Here is a 22575-nt window from a genome sequence, read left to right on the forward strand (position 1 = left end):
ATTGTAAAATTTAAACGATTTGTCTAATGTATTTATAGAATATTCGTATGGCAAAATCATTGCTGATACTTTGGCAAGGCTATATAGATCCGTTTTCCGGTGTTCCATAGGACCAACACTATAGCTATGACTGAAAAGTTGGTGTTAAAGATAGGATATACATATGTATTCACATAGCTCTGACTGAATCTTTTAATAAATACTAGTCTAACATAATTACACTGTGCGATGTCCTTAGAATGGATCAATCTAGATGGGGCAAGAAACAAGAATCAACATGATAAAGCTATTATTGAAAATCTCTTGACAATTATTGTTGTACCCTTTAACTGTAACAGTTTCGAAAACCATGTGCTTGCTGCTTTAAACCAATTTGCATTGAGTTTTTGTATTTTTGCGGTTATTTTTACATGAAGAGCAATTTTCATTTATAATTAAATAAAACATGTTGCACATGGATGAGCAACACACGAAATAAAAACCGCATGAGTTTTTTTTTTGGAAAACAAACGAAAAAGACAACGCCAAAGAATGGGCCCTGTTTTAATTTGAATAGATTTAAGTTGATTAAATTTAAAAGGCTTAAGAACAGAGGCAGGCGATGAGAATGTGAAAATTGTTATTAAGAAGTAATAAAATCATCTTAAATTCAGTAGAAAATATGTATAAATTTTACAATAATTTCATAGTTGTAATAAAAGTAGCTTAATGGAACTGTAGGTGATTTGAAATTACAGCATTTCGAAAAATTTATTTTCAATTTCTTAACATTTTACTAATCTTCTAAGGCCCTGATTGTCATAAAAGAATCAGAATATTCTCTTTAACTGCCAACATCCAAGTGTATTGAATTATATATAAATTGATATTGCACATTTGGTTTGACTTAAATCAACAACATTTTGCCTGCATTAATATGCGACAACAGGAATAATGACGTTGACAACTAAAATGTTCTAATAAATAGATTTATAAAATAAAATAATAATAATAATATCAAATGATGCTGTTTAAATGTAGATGATGATGATACTGATGATTATAATGTTTGCAGTTGAATGCGGTAAAAATTTGTGGTGAAACGCAGCACTAAATCAAAATTAATTATTAATAAACTACAAGGATTTTAAACGGGTTGATAAATAAGTTAATTTGTATATTAAACCTTTAACCCTATGACGGCTATAGGGGTCATTCAACATGTTTGGCATATTTTAAAATAATATAGTAAATCTGATTAAATAACAAAATTAAAAACTAAAATTTAAGTAATATTTACAATATTTAGTTACAGCATTTACAATTTGTCATTTAAGGGTTAAGTATCAAGATTTTTTACTTACAGTTCTTTCTAAGAAAAAAACTTTTCTTTACACAACTTTTTATTACTTTTTTAAATATTTTCTTTCAAAATTACATACCAGTCCCATAAAAAACACCATTAAAAATCTTTTTTTTTTTAATTTTTATTATAAAAAAATAATTAAATTACACATTTTATATTTATATTAAAAACTATACACAGCAGGTGGCTAAAAGGACAACCACAGTTTATAAAAAGGTAAAATATATATAAAAAAAAGTCCTATTCTTATCTCTGACTTTTTACTCAATACCATTCACCTACAGCTCTCAATGTTATCTCTTGTACTTGTGTGTGTGGGGCAGTGGACAAAGCATACATAACAGCTTGAGCAACATCCTCAGCCTGGAGTATAACATCACCCAACATTTCTTTGGTTTCATCGGGTACGATTTCGGTGGCCACCCAACCGGGACTAATGTTCTGTTTAGAGGGAAAAAGTGGATGAGAGTTTGAGTATGTGCGAATTTGTTGAAATCAAATTGTTTGAAACATTTTTCAATTGTGTTCCAGTCTGGACTATAGCATCAAAATATAGTCTGGACTATAAGCTTTATAGATTAGTTTCGTTAATAGACTATAATGTAGTCTATAGTCTCGACTATAGAGTAGACTAAAGTCTGGACTATAGTATAGTCTATAGTCTGGACTATAGAGTAGACTATAGTCTGGACTATAGAGTATACTATAGTCTGGACTATAGAGTAGACTATAGTCTCGAGTATAGAGTAGACTATAGTCTCGAGTATAGAGTAGACTATAGTCTCGAGTATAGAGCAGACTATAGTCTGGACTATAGAGTACTCTATAAAGTAGACTATAGTCTGGACTATAGAGTAGACTAGTAGACTATAACTAGTCTCGAGTATAGAGCAGACTATAGTCTGGACTATAGAGTACACTATAAAGTAGACTATAGTCTGGACTATAGAATAGACTATAGTCTGGACTATAGAATAGACTATAGTCTGGACTATAGAATAGACTATAGTCTGGACTATAGAATAGACTATAGTCTGGACTATAGAATAGACTATAGTCTGGACTATAGAGTAGACTATAGTCTGGACTATAGAATAGACTATAGTCTGGACTATAGAGTAAACTATAGTCTGTACTATACAGTAGACTATAGTCTGGACTATAGAGTAGACTATAGTCTGGACTATAGAGTAGACTGTAGTCTGAACTATAGAGTAGACTATATAGTAGATTAAAGTAGACTATAGTCTGGACTATATAGTAGACTATAGTCTGGAGTATAGAGTAGACTATCTAGTTGACTCTAGTCTGAACTATAGAGTAGACTATAGTCTGGACTATAGAGTAGACTATAGTCTGGACTATAGAGTAGACTTTAGTCTGGACTATAGAGTAGAATAAAGTCTGCACTATAGAGTAGACTATAGTCTGTACTATAGAGTAGACTATAGTCTGCACTATAGAGTAGACTATAGTCTGGAGTATAGAGTAGACTAAAGTCTGGAGTATAGAGTGGACTTTGTAGTAGACTCTAGTCTGAACTATAGAGTAGACCATAGTCTTGGCTATAGTCCAGCTCTTTATAACCAAAACACAATTGAAAACATTTCCCCCATCCCATATTCGCCCGATCACTACTTACAGTTGTCTTAATTTTTTTCTTCAACGTAATCAATTCCTGACGACAAATTTCATTTAAGGCATTCAAGCCAAATTTCGTGGGTGTATAAACATTTAAACTGGGATAATCGGGACCAGGATTATAACCGGCCAGACCAGCAGTACTATTAATATATATCAAATGTCCAGCAGAATTTCTAGCTTTCATACTCTTAAAAGCATTTTGTGTACAATAAATGGCGCCCATTAAATTTGTATTCACCACATCTTTAATATCTTGCATGGGCATATCAACTAGATTACCCTCACGTATGGTACCGGCATTATTTATCAAAATATCAGTACCACCTACAGTTTTTTCCACCCAATCAAAAGCCGTATTAACATCTTCCTCTTTGGAGACATCACATTTATGATAGAAAAATCTATTTTGTTGTTCGGCAGGTAGAGATTTTTTAAGTTCTTCCATACGTTCGACACGTCTGGCTAGGCCAACGACTTTAACGCCGGCAGCTAAAATAGCTTTAACACAAGCTGCACCAATGCCCGAACTGGCACCGGTTACAACAGCTACACGATTATGCCAACGTTCCATGATTGTTTTTGTTTATTATTTTTAAGTACAAAAAAGCGTTGTGTGGACCCGTTTATGTTCAGAATACAACTGTTTGTTAAAAGCTAAAAATTGTTTACAGTACAACTCTTTAAAAATTTTAAAAGATCATAAAATTTTGTCTTCGACTGATAAGTAAAGTCTCTTATCTCGGTTGGGAGAAACATACGAGCTTCTATGAGTAGTGTAAAGTGGGTGTGTATATGTGTGTGACTATTTATTGAGTATTTATTTGTCAAGTCATTGGAACGAAAATATAAAAAAAAACACGAGAGTTGAATATTTTAAACAATTTCGTATATTGATAAGCCGGCTGTTGAGAAATTTGTTAACAATATTGTTAAACGGATTTAAATTTATTATGTATATGAATGGAGTTGCCATATCGGTTTATATAATGTGGGTAAAGTGGGAAAAATGCTGTGAAATAAATGTCTGTAGATTATATTTATATTTATCTAACTTAGATAGAATTTAAATTTAAAAAATTTAACAAATTTTAATGTGCTTGTAAAAGAATTTATATTTTTTATATATGTATATTTTTTTTAAAAAATAACATTTTATTATAACTTGTCATTGTTGCTTTATGTTAAAAAGGAAAAACTCTTAATTTTTATTTGTTCTTATTACGCATTCGTTTATTTTTTAACAATTCAATTCAAGGTTTTGTTTTATTACATTTTTCACTCTTGATTGGCAAAGGTCTAGAGTTGTCCTTATTCTTATTTTGCAATCAATTCAATTTGTTTTTTTTATGTAAAAAAATACAATTTTTGTTTAAATATTTATTTATTACCTTCCACTGAATTTATGTTCGTATAGTCAATTTAAGGCAGAGTTCTAAATGTATGAAAATGTTAATAAAAAATTTTAATATATTTTTATATAAAGACAGTAATAAACACACACTATTTGATTTGGTTTCATTAGAATTTGGACCATAGTATCAGGATATAAGCTATAGTCTCATTAGATTATAGTTTTCTCAGACAGTAGTCTCCTTAGAGATAGATTATAGTCGTCTCAGACTAGAGATTACATTCTCCTCAGACTATGTACTAAATTAGTCTCAGACTGTATTCTCTTAAGACTTTAGAATATATTCTCCTCAGACTATAGTTTAAAATGTCCTCAGACTAAAGATTATAGTCTCCTGACTATAGATTGTAAACTCCACAGACTATAGTCTCCTCCGACTACAGACCATTAATCTCTTCCGACTATAGACAATGGCCTATATATAGTCTATAGACAATATTCTCCTCAGATTATAGATTATAGTCTCCTCAGACTACAGATTGTAGTCTTCTTAAACTATATAATAAAGTCTCCTCAGTCTATGTAATAAATTCTTTTCCGACTATAGATTATACACTATTCAGACTATAGACTTATCCTACTACAGACCCTATTCTGCTTAGTATATAGACTATAATTTCCTCAGAATATAAACTATGGTATCCTTAGAGTACAGACTATGATTTCCTCAGACAATAGACCACTATAGATCATAGCCTCCTAAGACTATAGATCGAAGTCTCTTCAGACACAGTCTCCTCAGACTATAGATTATAGTCTCCTCTGAATATAGATTAAAGTCCCCTCAGATTATAGACTAAATTATTTTCAGATTATAGGTTATAGTCTCCTTAGTCTATAGATTATAATCTCCTCAGACTATAAACTATTGACTTTAGACTACAGACTATAATCTCCTCAGACTATAGATTATAGCCTCATACGACTATATATTATAGTCTCATCAGACTATATAGACTAAAATCTCCTCAGACTAGACTATACTTTCCTCAGATTATAGACTATACTCTTCTCAGACTATAGACTATGCTCTCCTCCGACTAAAGACTATACTCTCCTCAGACTATAGACTATAGTCTTCTCAGACTATAGACTGTACTCGCCTCAGACTATAGACTATACTCGCCTCAGACTATAGACTATACTCTCCTCAGATTATAGACTATACTCTCCTCAGACTATAGACTATAGTCTTCTCAGACTATAGACTATAGTCTCCTCAAACTATAGACTATACTTAGTCTCCTCAGACTATAGGCTATAATCTCCTCTAACTATATATCATCGTCTTCCCTGACTATAGTCTATAGTCTTCTCGGAATATACTCTGCTCTGACTATAGACTATTGTCTTCTCTGACTATAGGCTAAAGTTCCTTAGACTATAGACTAAATACTTTTCAAACTATAGACTCGATAGTCTATAGACTCCTTAGACTAAAAACTTCTTAGCCAATAGTATTCTCTAACTATTGGCTAAAGTCTCCTCAGAGTATAGTCTCAATATACTTTAGATCCAGGTTCCTAAAACTAGAGACCACTTACAAGTCTGTACTCTTCGATTGCAAACTATAATCTATACTATAGATCATTATCACTATATTCTCCTCGTATCCTCAGACTATAGAATAGAATCTCTTCAGCTCATATATACAAAGACTTATACATAGACAAATGGATATAGTTTCTTCTAAACAACACTCTATAAATTGATCGCTTAAGAGAGGTGGGCCTCTTATACTAAACTTTATTCTGTCCTGCAAAAGTCAGGCTCTTAAAATTTCTTTTTATTAAAAAAAAATATTTAAATAAAGAAACTTTTACATAACAACTTTATTTGCACAAAAAAAAAACATATCATTTGAAATAAAATTTCTAAGAAATTTATAACATATTTAACAGGAACTTTTTGATATTTTACAATAACATACATTTGGGCGTTAACAAAAATTCCTACATTTAAAACTTATATCTTTTTAAATAAAATAAGAAATATTTTTAAAAGCCAAGTATTGTCAGAAATTCTCATAAGACTACAAAAATATAAAAAAAGTTTAAATAAACATTAAAAAAAAATTATATATATGAACAACTTTTATTAACACACCCACTCGCAATGAAATTTTCTTTTAAAAAAATAGATACAAAACATGATAAAATTAAAAAAAAAAAACTTAACAACAAAAACAGAATACATACATCTAGACAAGAAGAATATTCACATGTCAGTAGCAAAAAGAATTTTTTTTTTTTTGGAAAACAAAAAGTTTTCTACTTTAGTTTACATGCTTAACATGTGCCTAAAACTATGCTTTACAAACTACATAACAAAGAAATAGTTAATGGCAAGTTAAACAATTTTAAGTTATTGTTTACAATTTTTGTTTAAATAATTTTTTGTTAATTTAAAATATTTAAAAAATTTGAGATTATTAAATAAATATTTGTTTTTTGTTTATTTTATTTTATTCATTTAGAAAATAAATATTAAATAAAATTATTTTATTGATTTGTCTGCGAACAAAAAATAGCTAAAATATTTTTTAAACATTTTTTCAATTGCTTATCCAGAGGCATTAACGCCATTGTCATCATTATGTTGATGTTGTGTCACTTTATTTAATTTTGTCTTTTTATTTTTTCAAAAACACGCTTCATTTCATTCAATTTATTTTGCAGCAAAATGTCCTTTTGGCCTAATGACCTTGTATATAGCGTAAAATTCCATAGAGTTTTTCTAATATTTTGCTGTTGTATTTTACTTTCTTTCCTTTAATTTTCTTTTTATGTCTATAAAAGAAAAACAGGCAGCTGGGGATCTTGTCTCGTTTAAAATAAAACACGTACTTATAACACAAAATAACAAAAAAAAAAAAAAAAAAAAACATTTGCCAAGAAAAATAGCACAAATATTCACTCATACTTTGATGTCTGCATTGCAGAAATAATTTTTCCTTTTTTTCAGTTGTTTTTTCTTGCTGACTTTTTTCTTTATTTTTTTTTTTTTTTTTTTTTTTTTGTTATGAAATGTTTGAATATGTTAAATGTACATATTTACTTATTGTTTGTTAAAGGAGTGTATTTTTAGGAGCGTATAAATAAAACACACACACATACATTCAATTCTACCCACTGGGGTATATACAAATGGGATAATGTCACACTTAATGGTCTAATAAACATTATGACTAAATTGCTTGTACTTAAAGCTGACGAATGTGTGATAAAAAAATTTTTTGATCAAATTTGTTCATTTAAGCTTAAAATGTTTTACTTGAATTTATTATGCGCGCCTTAAAGTAGGCTTTAAGATTTTGCAGTTTAATTATAACTTAAGGTTTGAAGGACCATTTGCTAGCAGTTCATATTTTTACTCTTTGTAGACAAGTTTGTTATATACTTTTTATTAATAATTAACAAATATTTTTTAAATTCTTAAAAAATATTCTTTAAATAGGAAATTGTTGAAATATTTCCTCTAAATAAAAAATTTATTAAAAATTTTGTTTTAAATAGAAGTTCAATTGCAAATTTTCTCTAAATGAAAAAATATATATAATATATAATCTAATAAATTGAAAATTTATTTCAAAAAATACTTGATTCATTTTTTTATTCAGAATATAAACTTTTTTGCAAAGAAGGAGTTTAATAAAAATTTTCTTTTAATAGAAAATTAAGCAAAATTTTAGGGAAATATTTGTTTAAAAAATCTGAAAGGTTTTTAATATTTGAAAATAGATCTTTACAGAAATTCATTACAAAAAAGACTATTATCTTTTAAAGAGATCTTTATGATCGTAAATACATTTTGACAAGAGAATCGATAAAGCATTCTCTATAGAGAACGAATTGATGAAAAAATAATTACAAAAAGCGAATTCTTCGAGAAGATTCCATAATTATTTATATTAATTATTGATCGCAAATTAATTGTAAAAAGAGTAAAAATTCTAAAAATATAGAGTTAATAGATAATTTATTGTAAATGAGGATAACAATATTTTCTCCAAATAAAAAAAAGAACTGGATCTAAATAGGAATTTTTTTCTATGTCCGAATAATTTGTAACATTTGTGATATGATCTTAACAAATAGAATATGGATTAAGAATACCATTATAAAAAGATTATAATCTATTGATAGCTATTTTTATAGAAAATTGATCGTGAATACTTTAAAGAAAATACAATTTTATTATAAATTTAATCGGTGGATGTTTATCTATTAACAGAGACTTAATAAAGAATTTATTAAAAAAAGTTATTGAGAGATTTTTTTTATAAAAATTTGCATAAAAACTAAATTGATCAAAATTTCATCATAAATAGGGAAATGATCAAAAATTCAATATAAAAAAAAAATTATCAATAAAAAGTAGACTTTATTGTAATTTATCTGTTGACAGAGAATTAATCAGGAATTCATTAAAAATATATAATTGATTGATCAAGAATTCTCACTCTATAAACAAAGAATAGATCAAATCTCATTTTAGAATGAAGTTTTATTCTAAAAAGAGATTTAATCAAAATAGAAAATTTAATAAAGTTTTTCTCACAGAAAATTAATCGAGAATTTATCGTGAATTGATCAAAAATTTATAAAAAAAAGAGATAATTGATCGAGAATTGTTTATAAAGAGGCAATTAATCAAGAAATCCTTATAAATAGAGACTTGAGACAATAGAGAATTATTCAAGAATCCACTATAAAGTTGAATTGTTTGAAATATTATATTAAGAAGAGAATTGATTGATATTTATCTATTAACAGAGAATTTATGAAGAATTCTTTATAAAAAGAGAAATCATTAATAATTCTCTTTAAATAATCAATTGGTCAAGTTTTCATAAACACAAATAGACAATTGTTCAGAATTTTATTATAAACAAATATCGCGAACGATCTCTATAAACGAAGAATAGATCAAATATTATTTAAGAATAAATGATTTGATCAAAAATAGAGAACTTAAAGTAAAGTTTATATCACAGAGAATTAATCAAGAAATTATCGTGAATTGATCAAGAATTCATTAAATCTTTCACGTATACGGGACACCGGTGTCCCAAGATTTTTTTTACATTTTTCCTAATTTCTAGCGTTATTTTAAGTTCACAGCTACAGTAAATGGTTATTTTCATAGAAAATTACGTTTTATTTTAGAATTTGATGTCATTACATGCTAAAAAGGATAATATCCTGCGATATCCTTCGAAAACACTTTTTCCATTTTTCATCAAAAATGATCAATACACGTCAAAATAAAATGTGTGGTGAAGTCATAACCATAAAAAGTCCAAAGGGTAAAAAAACATAATTGATGTAGAATTTATAAAGAAATCTGTATAAATAGAGACTTGATCAGGATTTCCTCCTAAATAGGGAATTATTTAAGAATCCAATATAAAAGATTTTTGAAATATTCTTACACTAAACGATAAAGCAACTTTTCCAACGTCTTTGTGTTCTATTAAGATGTTTAAATTAATTTAAAAAAAAAAAATATTATGGAATATTATTTCTTGACTTTTAACAAAAAATTTTAACATCTTTTTAATGATAACAATCTTCGTATGAGTATCCTTGTTATTATAATTATTTAAAAAATTCTTCCGCCTTGGTAACCTCAACTATGACAACTATTTCCTTTTAAATATAAAATTTTAAAATATTCTATAGAATTCCTAGAATTAGCGTACATATTATCGTAAGACTAAGACTAATACGTAAAATTTGAAACACTAAAAGAAAATAAAATTAATTTATGATTTTATCCAAAAAAATAAAACTATCTGTGTTATTACAAGTATGTGGAGGTAAGTTGGGGTGTAACAACATTTTAAACAACCTGTAGAGCTGTGGAGAAAAGTTGGCACATGTCGTGCTATGTGTGTGTGTTGTATTACAAACCTTTCAGTCTTACTACATGGAATATCTGTTTAATAATGGATCTATAACGATGCCACAAATAATCTCATAAAAAATGTAATACATGTGGAAAGAATTTTTTTCTTACTTATTTTTATTTTTCTTCCTACTTATAATGGCACAACATCAGTGAGGGCCAAAAACGTAGAAATTTTTACAGCAGTGTGAAGCAGAAGCATACGCAATAATACCCAGTAAAAATTAAAACGAAATACTTCCAAAAGAATAACATTTATCATCACTTCACTAAGTGATCATTTTCACCTTCTGTAGAAGTGATGTTTATTAACTTCCAAAGAAGCGAAAAGAATCCAATTTGTTTTAATTGAAGGTAAATGCTTGTTATTTATTTATATTAATATTATTTGAGTCAAATTAGTTGTATTCTACAATTTCACTTCCTAATAACTTCCAAGAAAGGACATAGAAATAACTTACAAAGTATGACTTCATATGTACTAAACATCAAATCAAATAAAAAGGACATCCATCCTTAGATAAGCCTGTATTAAAATCATAGATTCTATAGGTGTTACTCAGTATTTCCATTGAGAACATTCTACTCCTTTTTTGCTTCTTTGGAAGTTCTTTTGGATATACTTTTGGAGAACATTTTCTACACTTAATTTTGAAGGGATTAAAAAAAGTCACCCATAACTGCTCGCCTCACAAGCAACAGCAAACGCTATAACAAGGTTTAAGAACAAATAATAGTATTTTTTCTACTACAACAACAAAAACAAATAATCATTTGTTGAAAGTTGTTTTATGGCTGTTGGTCGGTCGGTTGGTTGGTTGCCTTTATCATGGATAAATCTATGAAGGTAGTGGAACTATACTATAGTTATGTTAGTTACAGTTGTAGAATGAATTGTAACAATGTCGGGCAGTAACAGCGTTTGTTAATGTGACTGTTGGTTGCAGTTGTATGTAAGTTTCAATTATGGTCATACTTGTATTGTAAGGCAAATACATATGTACGTTTTTATTTCATTTAATGGAACTTAAAGTAGAGTTTGCGACAACAAATTTTTATTTAGAGGGAATTGATCAATTTTATTTTTCTAGAAAATTGATAAATATATTTTCTATAAATAGATAATTTTGATTGAAAATTTACTACTTAAAGAGGATAGATCAAGAATTCTTTAACCAATTAATCGAAATTTTTCTTTAAATATAAAATTATTTATGAATTCATTATAAATTTCTCTATAAAAAAGAAAATTTATGAAGAATCTTCTATTATAAAAGAATTGCCTAAGATTTCTCTGTAAACAGAAAATTGATCGAGAAGTAATTAACAAAAGAGTTACTTGATCGATATTTTGTTTTATAAATAGAAAATTTTTCAAGAAATCTCTATAATTAAAGAATTAATTAAATTTTTCTTTAAATAGAGAATTGATCAAGATTTAATAAAAAACCTGATAGAGATTTCTCTTTTTTACAGAATTAATTGAGAATTGATCGCAAATTCTCCATAAATTTAGAAATGATCGAGAACTAATTAAGTTCTCTTTATTTAGAAAATTAATCGTGAAGTGATTGCAAATTTTTTTTTTTAAATTTAGAAATAATCAAGAACTGATAATGATAATTTCTCTAAAAATAGAGAATTAATCATGAACGGAGTCTCTATCAATTGTAGAGAAACTACAATTGATAGAGACTCTATAAAAAAGATCGTTATTTCTCTATAAAAATATAATTTTTAGAAATTTTCTTTAAAAAGTATGTTTTAGCTTAAAATAGGTGGTAGACTTTTTTACAAATGTTGAATTGATTGAAAATTCATTGTAATAATAGAATAAATCGATGGTGAACTTTTTATAAATATTGAATAGATCGATAATTCATTGTAAAAATAGAATAGATCGAAAATGAACTACAAATATAGAATTGATGAGAAATTCTTCGTAAAAAGAATTTTTTTTAAATCAAAAATTGATCAAGATTCTTCCACAAAATGAATATTTATTGAGAACACATTATAAAAAGAGATTTGATTGAATATTCACTATAAAACTTAATTGATCAATAAAAATAATTATCACGAATTAAGTTTAAAAAAAGTGATAAAGAGATATTTGATAAAAAATGACGAAGACTTTTAAAGAGAATAGATCGATAACGAACTATAAATAGAAAATTGATGAAAAATTCTTTGTAAAAAGAAAATTCATTGAGAATTCTCTTCAAATAAAGAATTTATCGAGATTTTTTCACAAAATTAGAATTTATTAAGAACTCATTATAAAAATAGATGAGATTGAAAATTCACTATAAAATAGAATTTGATCAATAGTTCTCTATAAAAACATTAAAATTAAAATGCAAATTGTTCGAGATTTTGAGTTATTTAATTAATAATGAAAAAGAATAGATTAAGAATGAACTGTAGTAATGAGAATTAAAGGAGAAAGATGAAGAATTCTTTGTAAAAAGAAAATTCTTTGAGAATTCTCTTTAAATAAAGAATTGATCGAGATTCCTCCCCAAAATGAGAATTGATCGAGAATACATTATAAAAAGATAATTGAATAAAAATTCACTGTAAAGAGAAATTGATCACTTGTTCTCTATAAAAAAATTTAATAGCAATTAAGTTTAAAAAGAAAATTGTTCGAGATTTATCTACAAGAGATTTGATGAGAATGAAAGAGTGAGATAAAACTAAGAGAATTGATCGAAAATTCACCACAAATAAAGAATTGATCGAGATTCCTCCACAAAATTAGAATTGATCGAAAATTTAATTGAAATTTCACTATAAAAATAAATTGATCAATAGTTTCTTATTAAAAATTTATCGTGAATTAAGTTTCAAAAGAAATTTTTCGAGATTTTGCTATAAAGAGAGATTTGAGTGTAAATTAAAGATATTAGATCAAGAATGAACTATAAATAGAGAATTGATGAAGAATTATTTCGTAAAAGAGAATTGATTGAGAACTCTCTACAAATAAAGAATTGATCGAGATTTCTCTCCAAAATGAGAATTGATCGAGAACTCATTATTAAAAAAGATTTGATTGATAATTCATTATAAAAAGAAATTGATTGAGATGAAAGACAATAGACCGAGAATGAACTATAAATAGAGAATTGATGAATAATTCTTTGTAAAAAAAGAGAAATTATCGAAAATTCTATAAATATAAAGAACAAAATGAGATTTTATTAAGTAATGTTTAAAAATATGATTTAATTTAAAATTCACTGTAAAAATAAATTAAATGAATAAAAGAGACTAAACCAAGAATGAAGTATAAATAAAAAATTTATCGAGATTCTTTCAAAAAATGAAAATTTTAAAGGGATCGAAAAGGAACTATAAATAACGAATTGATGAAGAATTTTTTGTAAAAATATAAATTATTGAGAATTTTCTACAAATAAAGAATTGATTGGAGATTTTTCTACAAAATGAGAATTATTTGAAAATTCATTATAAAAGAGGTTTGATTGACAAATAAACAGAACAATTTTTGTTAATAGTTCTCTATAAAAAAATATCACAAATTATTTAAAAATAAACTTATTTAAGATTCATCTCTAAGAGAAATTTTATTGAGAATGAAAAAGAATTTGAAAGATAAAATATCAAGAATGAATAATTAAACCACAATTTTTTTTTAAATAGAGAATGGATCGTAAATACATTGTAAAAAGGGGATAAAGGCCCGTATTCGGGAAGAAGAATGTAAAACAATATTTGAAATTTTGTATGAAAAACACTAACAAAAACTGAGAAGTTTTCATACAAAATTTTAAAAATTGTTTTATTTTCTTCTTTCTGAATTTGGGTAAAAGAATTCTTTATAAAAAAATTTTATTGAAATTTTTTAAAAAAAATAAGGAGTTGTTCTAGGAGCCATTATAAAAAAAACCAATTGAGAATCAATATAAGAAAAATTTCCAAGAGACAGAAAATTTATCAAAAACTCATTGACAATGAAAAATCGCTTTAAATCAACATTTGAGAACTGTCTTCAAATTCTCTGATATTAAATCTCCCGAATTTGTTACAGACTTATTGCAATATCCTATAAAATCCAAGTTGTTGCTTCCTTTACTCTTGCTAGGTGGACAGTGTATTTATAAGGATTTATTATAGTTGTCCTTTACTTTTCAGCCCTCTCCCAGTCTTTTCTTGTTAACAATGTCTTTAAGCATACGTGTGCTTGCAAAAGTCAGAGACAATTTTTATAACTGCTGATAGCAAACAGAAGTTGAACAATTTTTTATTACAAGTTGAAAACATACAGGTATTTTTCTATAAATTTATTTTATATCAATATTGTTATATATTTAAGTAATTTTTAAATTATATTTTACTATTCAATTTGTTATCCTCATTGAACTCCTTTCTATGTTCCCCAAAATGGCAAAAAAATGTTTCCATTATCTATATATATAAAAGAGTAGGGTTACTGACTGACTGATTCATCATCGCACAGCCCAAACGGCTGAACCTAGAATCATGAAATTTTGACAGTTGATGTGTTTTTGGTTATGTAGATCCACTAAGGAGGGATTTTTGGAAATTTGCACATTTACGGGTAAAAAGGGGAAACAACGGGTTTTTTTAAATATCTTACATAATATTAGTGATACAAGAAAAATTTTAAATGCACCTGTATCTACTCTTAAAATGAGCAGATGGGTGTCTGGTACTTTTTTGAAATTCATACTTTTAAGGGGTAAAAATGTGTAACTAAGGTGATTTTGGTACCTTTTTCAGCCCTTTATAACTTTTAAACTAATTAACATAATCAAATTTTTCTAAATATTTTGGATACATCTCTCAAAATTATGAGACACCTGTTTCGTACTTTTTTAAAATTCAGTCCTTTTTGGGTGTAAAAGGGACAAACCTGTATTTATGGTATTTTTTAGCATATTAAGAAAACTTTTTCGGTTTATTGAATTATTCATATTAAATTACGGACTAACTCTGTAATATTTATTGAAATAAAATTTTTGCTATTTCACTGGGTAAAAAAGTACCAAAAAGGGAAAAAACGGGAAATTTAATTTATTTCAAACTCATTGAGTCAACTTTTATAAAATTTCAAAAAGTAGTTTATTTACTCACACAAAATAAGCTTTTGGTATATTATTTTGGAATTCGAGTACTAAGGCGTATATAGGACCAAATTCGAGTAAATTGTTTGGTACATTTTTTAAAGCACAATTTTCTGGAATAAATGAATGCAGATTTGTATCGTTTGAGTTTTATCTGTGATATATATGTAGATTTAAATACGGAAAGTACTAATTTTTATTAGTACTTTCCACTTAGGTAAACTTTATTCCACTTTTGGTACTTTTTCTTCCTTCAAATGATACTCTATGTATGTTCTTTAATATGAACTGAAAACACATGATTAGTAAACATACACGGTCCTCATTGAATAAGATCCTTTAAGAGACAACTTTTTAGTACTTTTTATCTCATAAATTGTACTTTTTTAATTTTCTAAAATATTCAACGTAGGAACATTAATTTTAACATACATGGTCTTGACTGAATAATATTCTGGAAGTGGGAACTATTTGGTACTTTTCTATTATTTAAATGGATTCTTTATAATGGTTAACCGAACACACGGTCCTTATTAAATGAGAATTTATTGAAAGAGATCTTTGTACTTTTTCATTTTTCCGATAGTACTTTTTGATATTTTTACGATATTGAACATAGTTAGGGTAGCGAAACACCCAGGGTATGCTAGTTTCAACATAAAGTTTCTTTTGTTTTCATTTAATTGATTTAATTTATTGTTTAGTCTACACGCTTTCGTTTAATTTGAATATGAATATTTTATTTCTAAAGCATACTTTTAGCTGCTTATTTAATAATATAATAGTAAAGCATGCCTTAAGGGTTGTTTTTTTTCTAAACGAATTAATTAAATTCAATATATGTACATTATTAAATATTAAAAAAACAATCATTTAGTTATTAGGGCAAACAGAAATCTTAGAATTATATTTATGATGCAAATTTCAACAACGAAGAAAAAAAAACTAATTTGAAATTCTAAATTTATAATTGTTTGTAGAAAAGTGAAAAAAGAAATTAACATAATTTTTTTATAGAGGAAAGTATTTAAGCCCAACAATAAACAAAAGCAAGAATTGATTGAGAATTTAATATTCGCCTTAAATAGGGAATTTATCCAATATTCGTTTTAAATAGAGAATTTATTCACTATTCGCTTTTAATAGAGAATTATTCCATTATTCGCCTTAAATAAAGAATTTCTCAAATATTCCTCTTAAATAGAGAATTTTTTTAATAGTGAATTTATCCAATAGATATTGTATCTAATATTCGCCTTATATAGATAATTGGGTTTGTGCTAAATTCGCTTTTAATAAAGAATTAATCCACCATTCGCTTTAAATATACAAATATTCGCTTCAAATAAACAATTCTTTAATAATTCGCTCTTAATCGAGAATTTATTGAAAATTCTCTTCAAGTATAGAATTGTAATGAATTCGCTGTAAATAGAAATTTTATTAAAAATTCATTTTAAATACAGAATTTATAGAAAATTATTTTTAATTACGAATTGAAAATTCGTGAAAATTTATGAAAAATTAGCTTCAAATAGATAATTTATGAAAAATGCTTTTTTAAATAGTGAATTAATGAGCAATTCGCTGCAAATAGAAAATGTATAGAAAATTCGCTTTCAATAGAAAATTTATAAAAAAATCGCGTCCAATAGAAAATTTATTGAAATTTTTCTTTAATAGACACTTTTTTAAATTCGCTTTAAATGACGAATTTATGGAAATTTTCCTCAAATAGAGAATTAATGAAAATTTCGCTTTAAATAAAGAATTTATGGAAAATTCACTTTAAATACAGGATTTATAAAAAAATCGTTCAAAAGGGAGACATTTTGAAATTTAATTTAAATAAAGAATTTATAAAAATTTATTAAACATTGATTTCAAAAATCGAATTTAAATTTTTGAAAATTCTTTTTAAATAAATATTTTTTTTTTAAATTCTCTCCAAATAGTGAATTAGTGAAAAGTTCGCTTCAAATAAAATATTTATAGAAAATTCTCTTCAAATAGGGAATTTATGGAAAATTCTCTCTAAATAGAGAAATTTTTGAAAAGTTCGCTTCAAATAGAGAAATTTTTGAAAAGTTCGCTTCAAATAGAGAAATTTTTCAAAAAAATCGCTTCAAATAAAAAAATTTATAGAAAATTCACTAAAAATAGGGAATTTATTAAAAATTCACTTTAAACAGAAAAATTTTTGAAAATTTGCTTCAAATAGTGAATTAGTTTAAAGTTCGCTTCAAATAAAAAAATTATAGAAAATTCACTTTAAATAGAAAATTTATGGAAAATTCACTTTAAATAGAGAATTTATAGAAAATTCTCTTTTAATGGAGAAATTTTTGAAAATTCTCTTTAAATAGAGAATTTATGGAAAGTTCACTTCAAATAAAGAATTAATGGAAAATTCACTTTAAATGGAGAAATTTTTGAAAATTCGCTTTAAATAGAGAATTTATGGAAAATTCATTTGAAACATAAATAGAGAATTTATGAAAAAATCATTTCAAACAGTGAATTAGAGAAGAAAAATTCGCTTTATATATAAAATTTTTTTGAAATCTTACTTTATATAAAAAATTATAGAAAATTCGCTTAAAGAATTTCATTCCCCTTCCTTTTGTCCCTCACTGCATATTCAGTCAATTTAAAGAGTTTTAAAGAAAATAAATCATAAAATAAACTAATAAACACTTTTTTATTTTTGTTTATTTTTATATTCAATAAAAAATCCCTCACTTTATGAGTAATTTGCCATTTCTAAAAACATCATTAAAAAAAACGTGAAATGAAAATAAACAATATTTTTCTTTTTTTATTCACATGACATTCACATCGTTTGAAGAGTTTTTCTATATAATTTTAAATTTATTTTTTAATTTACATAAATATGAAAGATACCATTCACACCAAAGACCAGATGTACGCCATCATTAGTGACGTCAAAAAGTTTAATAATGTATAAACATGTTGTGTTTTTTTATTTTGATCAAACATTAATAAATCATAAAAAAAATTATAAAAAAAAGAATTAAATGATTTTCTTTAATAAGAAATTATAAGTATAATTAATTAAATGGTAGAATAACACGCCTACTTAAGAAAACACTAAGAGAAAAACTTCTAAATAAGATCGATTTAAAGTAAGTTTCAATAAAGACTAGTTACATGGCTGGTTCCTTGGGTATAAGAAGGGTAATACTTAAAAATAAATTGGATAAACGAAATCTTCATTATTTCCAATACTACGGATGAGATTGATTTAGGTTTTATATTAAACTATAAATCACCGTGAACATAAATTTATTGCAGGTGAAAATAAAAATTATTAACATAATTGATTTCTACTCTTTTTTTCCGAATTTAACCGAATAATAACATAAATAAAAGTTTCATATCGATAAGAACATTATGAACAATACATTGCCATTGTCTTTGGGGCCATTTGTTTTTAGTTGCGGCTCAATTTATTTCATTTCATTTGTATTTAAGTTGCAACAACTACATACACATTATTTATTTGTTTTGTTTGAAAGTGGAGATTTTTTCAATATTTTTTTGCTGTTGATTTATTTCCAACAAAAATGTTCATAAATGTTTTATATAATTTTGTAAAAGAGTACAAAACAAATGAAAATAAAAGCAAATATAAATAAGAAAAAGTTTTTTTTTTATGGAAAATGAGAAAAATCAGGACATAAATATACAAAATGCTCTAAACACCTGGGATTTGAAAAAATATACAGTTGTAAACAAAACTACACATTGAGAAATAAATGATAAAATTTCAAATAAAAACTAATTTTTTTTCAATAGTTTTTTAAGAAATTTCGTGCATATTCTCTGTTTAAGGCGAATTTAAAATAAATTTTATATTTAAGGCGAAGTTTTTAGACAATGTTTTTGTTTAAGGCGAATTCGAATAAATTATCAATTTAGGTCTGATATTAGTAGTAAAAGTTTGGGATAAATTCTTTATTTAAAGCGAATTCATTTTTACATTTTTTAAAGCGAAATTGAAGAAATTATTAATTTTTTTTGGAAAATATTTTTATAAATTTTCTGCTTAAAACGAATTTGTATAAATTCTCTATTAAAACGAATGCTGAGTAAATTTCGAATTTCTACATAATTTTCAATAAATTTTTAAACGAATTTTCTGCATATACTCTTTTTAAGGCGAATTTAAAATTGATTTTATATTTAAGATAAAGTTTTTAGATAAATTTTGTATTTAAGGCGAATTTAGAACAAATTTTATATTTATCACAAAGTTTTTACATAAATTTTCTATTTAAGGCGAATTTCTATAAATTATATATATTTAAGACAAAAGTTGGTAAAATTCTTAATTTAAAAAGAATTCAGAATATATTCTCTATTTAAAGCGAATTGAAAATAAATTGTTAAAGGCGAATTTTGGATAAATTCTTAAATTAAGCCATTTGATCAATAATATTATTAAGATGAATTTAGTATAAATTCTTTGCTTAAGGCGAATTAAGATAAATTTTCTATTTAAGCAAATGTTTAGTAAATTACATATTTAAAGCGAATTTCTATATAATTTTCAATAATTTTTTAAGCGAATTTTCTGCACATTCTTCAATTAAGGTGAATTTAAAATAGATTTTATATTTAGGATAATTATTTTAAATAAATTTTCTATTTAAGACGAATTTAGAACAGAATTCAGAAAAATTATCTATTTAAAGCGAATTGAAAATAAATTTTTTTAAAGTGAATTTTGAATAAATGTTTATATTAGCTCATTTGATCGTTAATATTATTAAGACGAATATAGAATACATTCTCTGCTTAAGGCGAATTTATATAAATTCTCTATTTAAGACGAATATTGGATGAATTCTTTATAATTTTTAAACATTTTTTAGCAAATTGACTGCATATTCTTTAAGGCGAATTTAAAATAGATTTTAAAATTAAGACAAAGTTTTTATATATATTTTTTTAATTTAAGAAGAATTTAGGATAAATTCTCCGCTTAAGGCGAATTTATATAAATTCTTTATTTATGCATATTTTGAATAAATTTTATATTTAAGGCGAGTAAGAAGCACAATAGGACGGTAGTGACATGTTGCAAATACTCCCAGTGGTTGAAAAAAATCACGTAAAGGACTTAGACATTTATACTGTTTAAGGCGAAGTTTGTATATAGTTTCTATTGGATATATTTTCTACTATAAACTTAAATTGACGAATATTTAAGATTATTAAGTACATTCTATGAATAAATAAATTCAAAATAAATTTTATTAACAAATGTTGAACAAATCTTTTTAAAGCGAATTTTAGATATGGTTTACATTTAAGTTTTTAATATATTATTTAAGGCGAAAATGAGGAAAATTTCATATATTCAATGCAAAATTTTACATTTTTTATTTAAAGCGAAATTTTTGATAAATTATTCAAGGTATAATTTTTACTATTTTCACTATTTCTATTCTATTTTCTCTCAGTGTATCAACTACTACTTATAGTTTATAACACAAACTAAAACAATATACCTAATGCCCATTTGTATTGCCTTTTTATTATATTGTTAAACCAATAAGAGCAGCTCACCAACAAAAACACCTTAAAATATTTCCATTTCAATTTCCTACCAGTAAATATACACATTTATTTATATTTACATTAACTAAATAAAACCTAAAATACTTACTATCAACTAAACTACTCTACTCTGCTCTCTTCTCTTTTATTCTATTATGCGAAAAGGCAAAAATATATCTAAACATTTATATTGTTTCCTTTAGGGAATAGTTTTTCTTGTTTTATAGAAAATGAGTAAATTGAGCACTGAGTGTTAGTAGCTGGCTGCTGCTGATACGAAATCAAAGCAGTTAAATTTGTAATTGTATTATAGAAGCCATTATTGGTTGAGTAAGTGGAGAGGTGAATGTATGGGTCCTGGGAAAAGAGATTTTAATACAAAACGATTTGTTTAGTTATCCAAATAAATGACCTAAAGGCCAAGACTAAGAAAGTCTTATTGTTTCTTAACTTTTCTTTTTTTTGTTTATTTGGTAATATTTTTCTTGTATTTACTTTCTTTTGTTATTTGAATTTTTCCAACATTTTTATTTAGTTTTTCTTGAGAAAAACAAACCTGTTTTATTTTGTTGTATTTGATTTTATTTGTATTTATTTGTTCATTTTTTTCTTGTTGATGCTTTTGGCTATAAATTTATGATTAATACTATAATTTGTTGTAGTGATTTCTTGTATTTAACTTTATTTCCATAAAGTAATTTTCGTAAAGGAAAAGAGAAAATATTTGGGAGTTCTACATCATTTTTATATCAAAGCGAATTCATGTGAAACGTTTAAGAAGAGCAAATTTTTACACTCAGGACAATTTTTTCTTTAGAGCAAATTATCGCTAAACTATAACGTTAAAGCAAGCTTATGAAGCAAGCAAATTTTTGAAAAATAAATATCGAATTTATTAATGTTTTATAAAACTGTTATACACAAATGGTTTTATAGAAATCGCCACCATGTCTCATCATGTTTTCTATAAAAAAAACTGATATACATAAAATGTTTAATGAAAAAAGCTGTTAGCAAAAAAATATAAATGTGTTTCAATAGATCTATCTATCTATCTATCTATCTATCTATCTATCTATCTATCTATATATCTATCTATCTATCTATCTATCTATCTATCTATCTATCTATCTATCTATCTATCTATCTATCTATCTATCTATCTATCTATCTATCTATCTATCTATCTATCTATCTATCTATCTATCTATCTATCTATCTATCTATCTATCTATCTATCTATATAATATAGTTTTAATGTAGGGTGCAAATGTGTAATATATGAGCAACTTTTTTTAATGATTTTGAAAGGTGTTAGACACCTTTCCGCTTTAGTTTATGATACGGCATATTTTATTTTTTTTTTACTAAATTCTTTTCAAACTTTGTGTTTTCCATAAATAAATAAATTATAATTTCTGTTCTGCCATATTTACTTTTCCTTAGTTTTTCTTCCTACCATCAAGTCTGCTTAATGATTTACTTTACCTTCCTCACTTTAACCCCAGGATATCAAAGAACAAAGTAGCAGAAAAACTGTGGCACATTAATGAAAAATATTAGCA

General features: G+C 25.7%; 2 protein-coding genes across 8 annotated transcripts in view; both read right to left on the reverse strand.

Annotated features, from left to right (window-relative positions):
- Positions 1–22575, reverse strand: part of LOC111687405 (eye-specific diacylglycerol kinase) — a 295119-nt gene that overhangs the window by 153314 nt on the left and 119230 nt on the right. The gene's annotated exons all lie outside the window — the stretch shown is intronic.
- On the reverse strand, positions 1440–3633 carry LOC111683933 (farnesol dehydrogenase). The gene is made up of 2 exons (XM_046946841.1): positions 2988–3633; positions 1440–1786 (listed from the first exon to the last, which is right to left on the reverse strand). Exons 1-2 carry the CDS (start codon positions 3558–3560, stop codon positions 1610–1612), a joined length of 750 nt encoding a protein of 249 aa, XP_046802797.1. The 5' UTR covers positions 3561–3633; the 3' UTR covers positions 1440–1609.

Source organism: Lucilia cuprina, chromosome 3 (assembly GCF_022045245.1).
Source record: "Lucilia cuprina isolate Lc7/37 chromosome 3, ASM2204524v1, whole genome shotgun sequence".
NCBI lineage: Eukaryota > Metazoa > Arthropoda > Insecta > Diptera > Calliphoridae > Lucilia > Lucilia cuprina.

Bases quoted from the DNA above. Each gene is read 5' to 3' on its own strand.
- LOC111683933 (XM_046946841.1), bottom strand. From the start codon at position 3,560: ATGGAACGTTGGCATAATCGTGTAGCTGTTGTAACCGGTGCCAGTTCG. The intron at 1,787-2,987 runs GTAAGTAGTGAT...CCCTCTAAACAG, and splicing joins AGAAAAAAATTAAGACAACT to AACATTAGTCCCGGTTGGGT.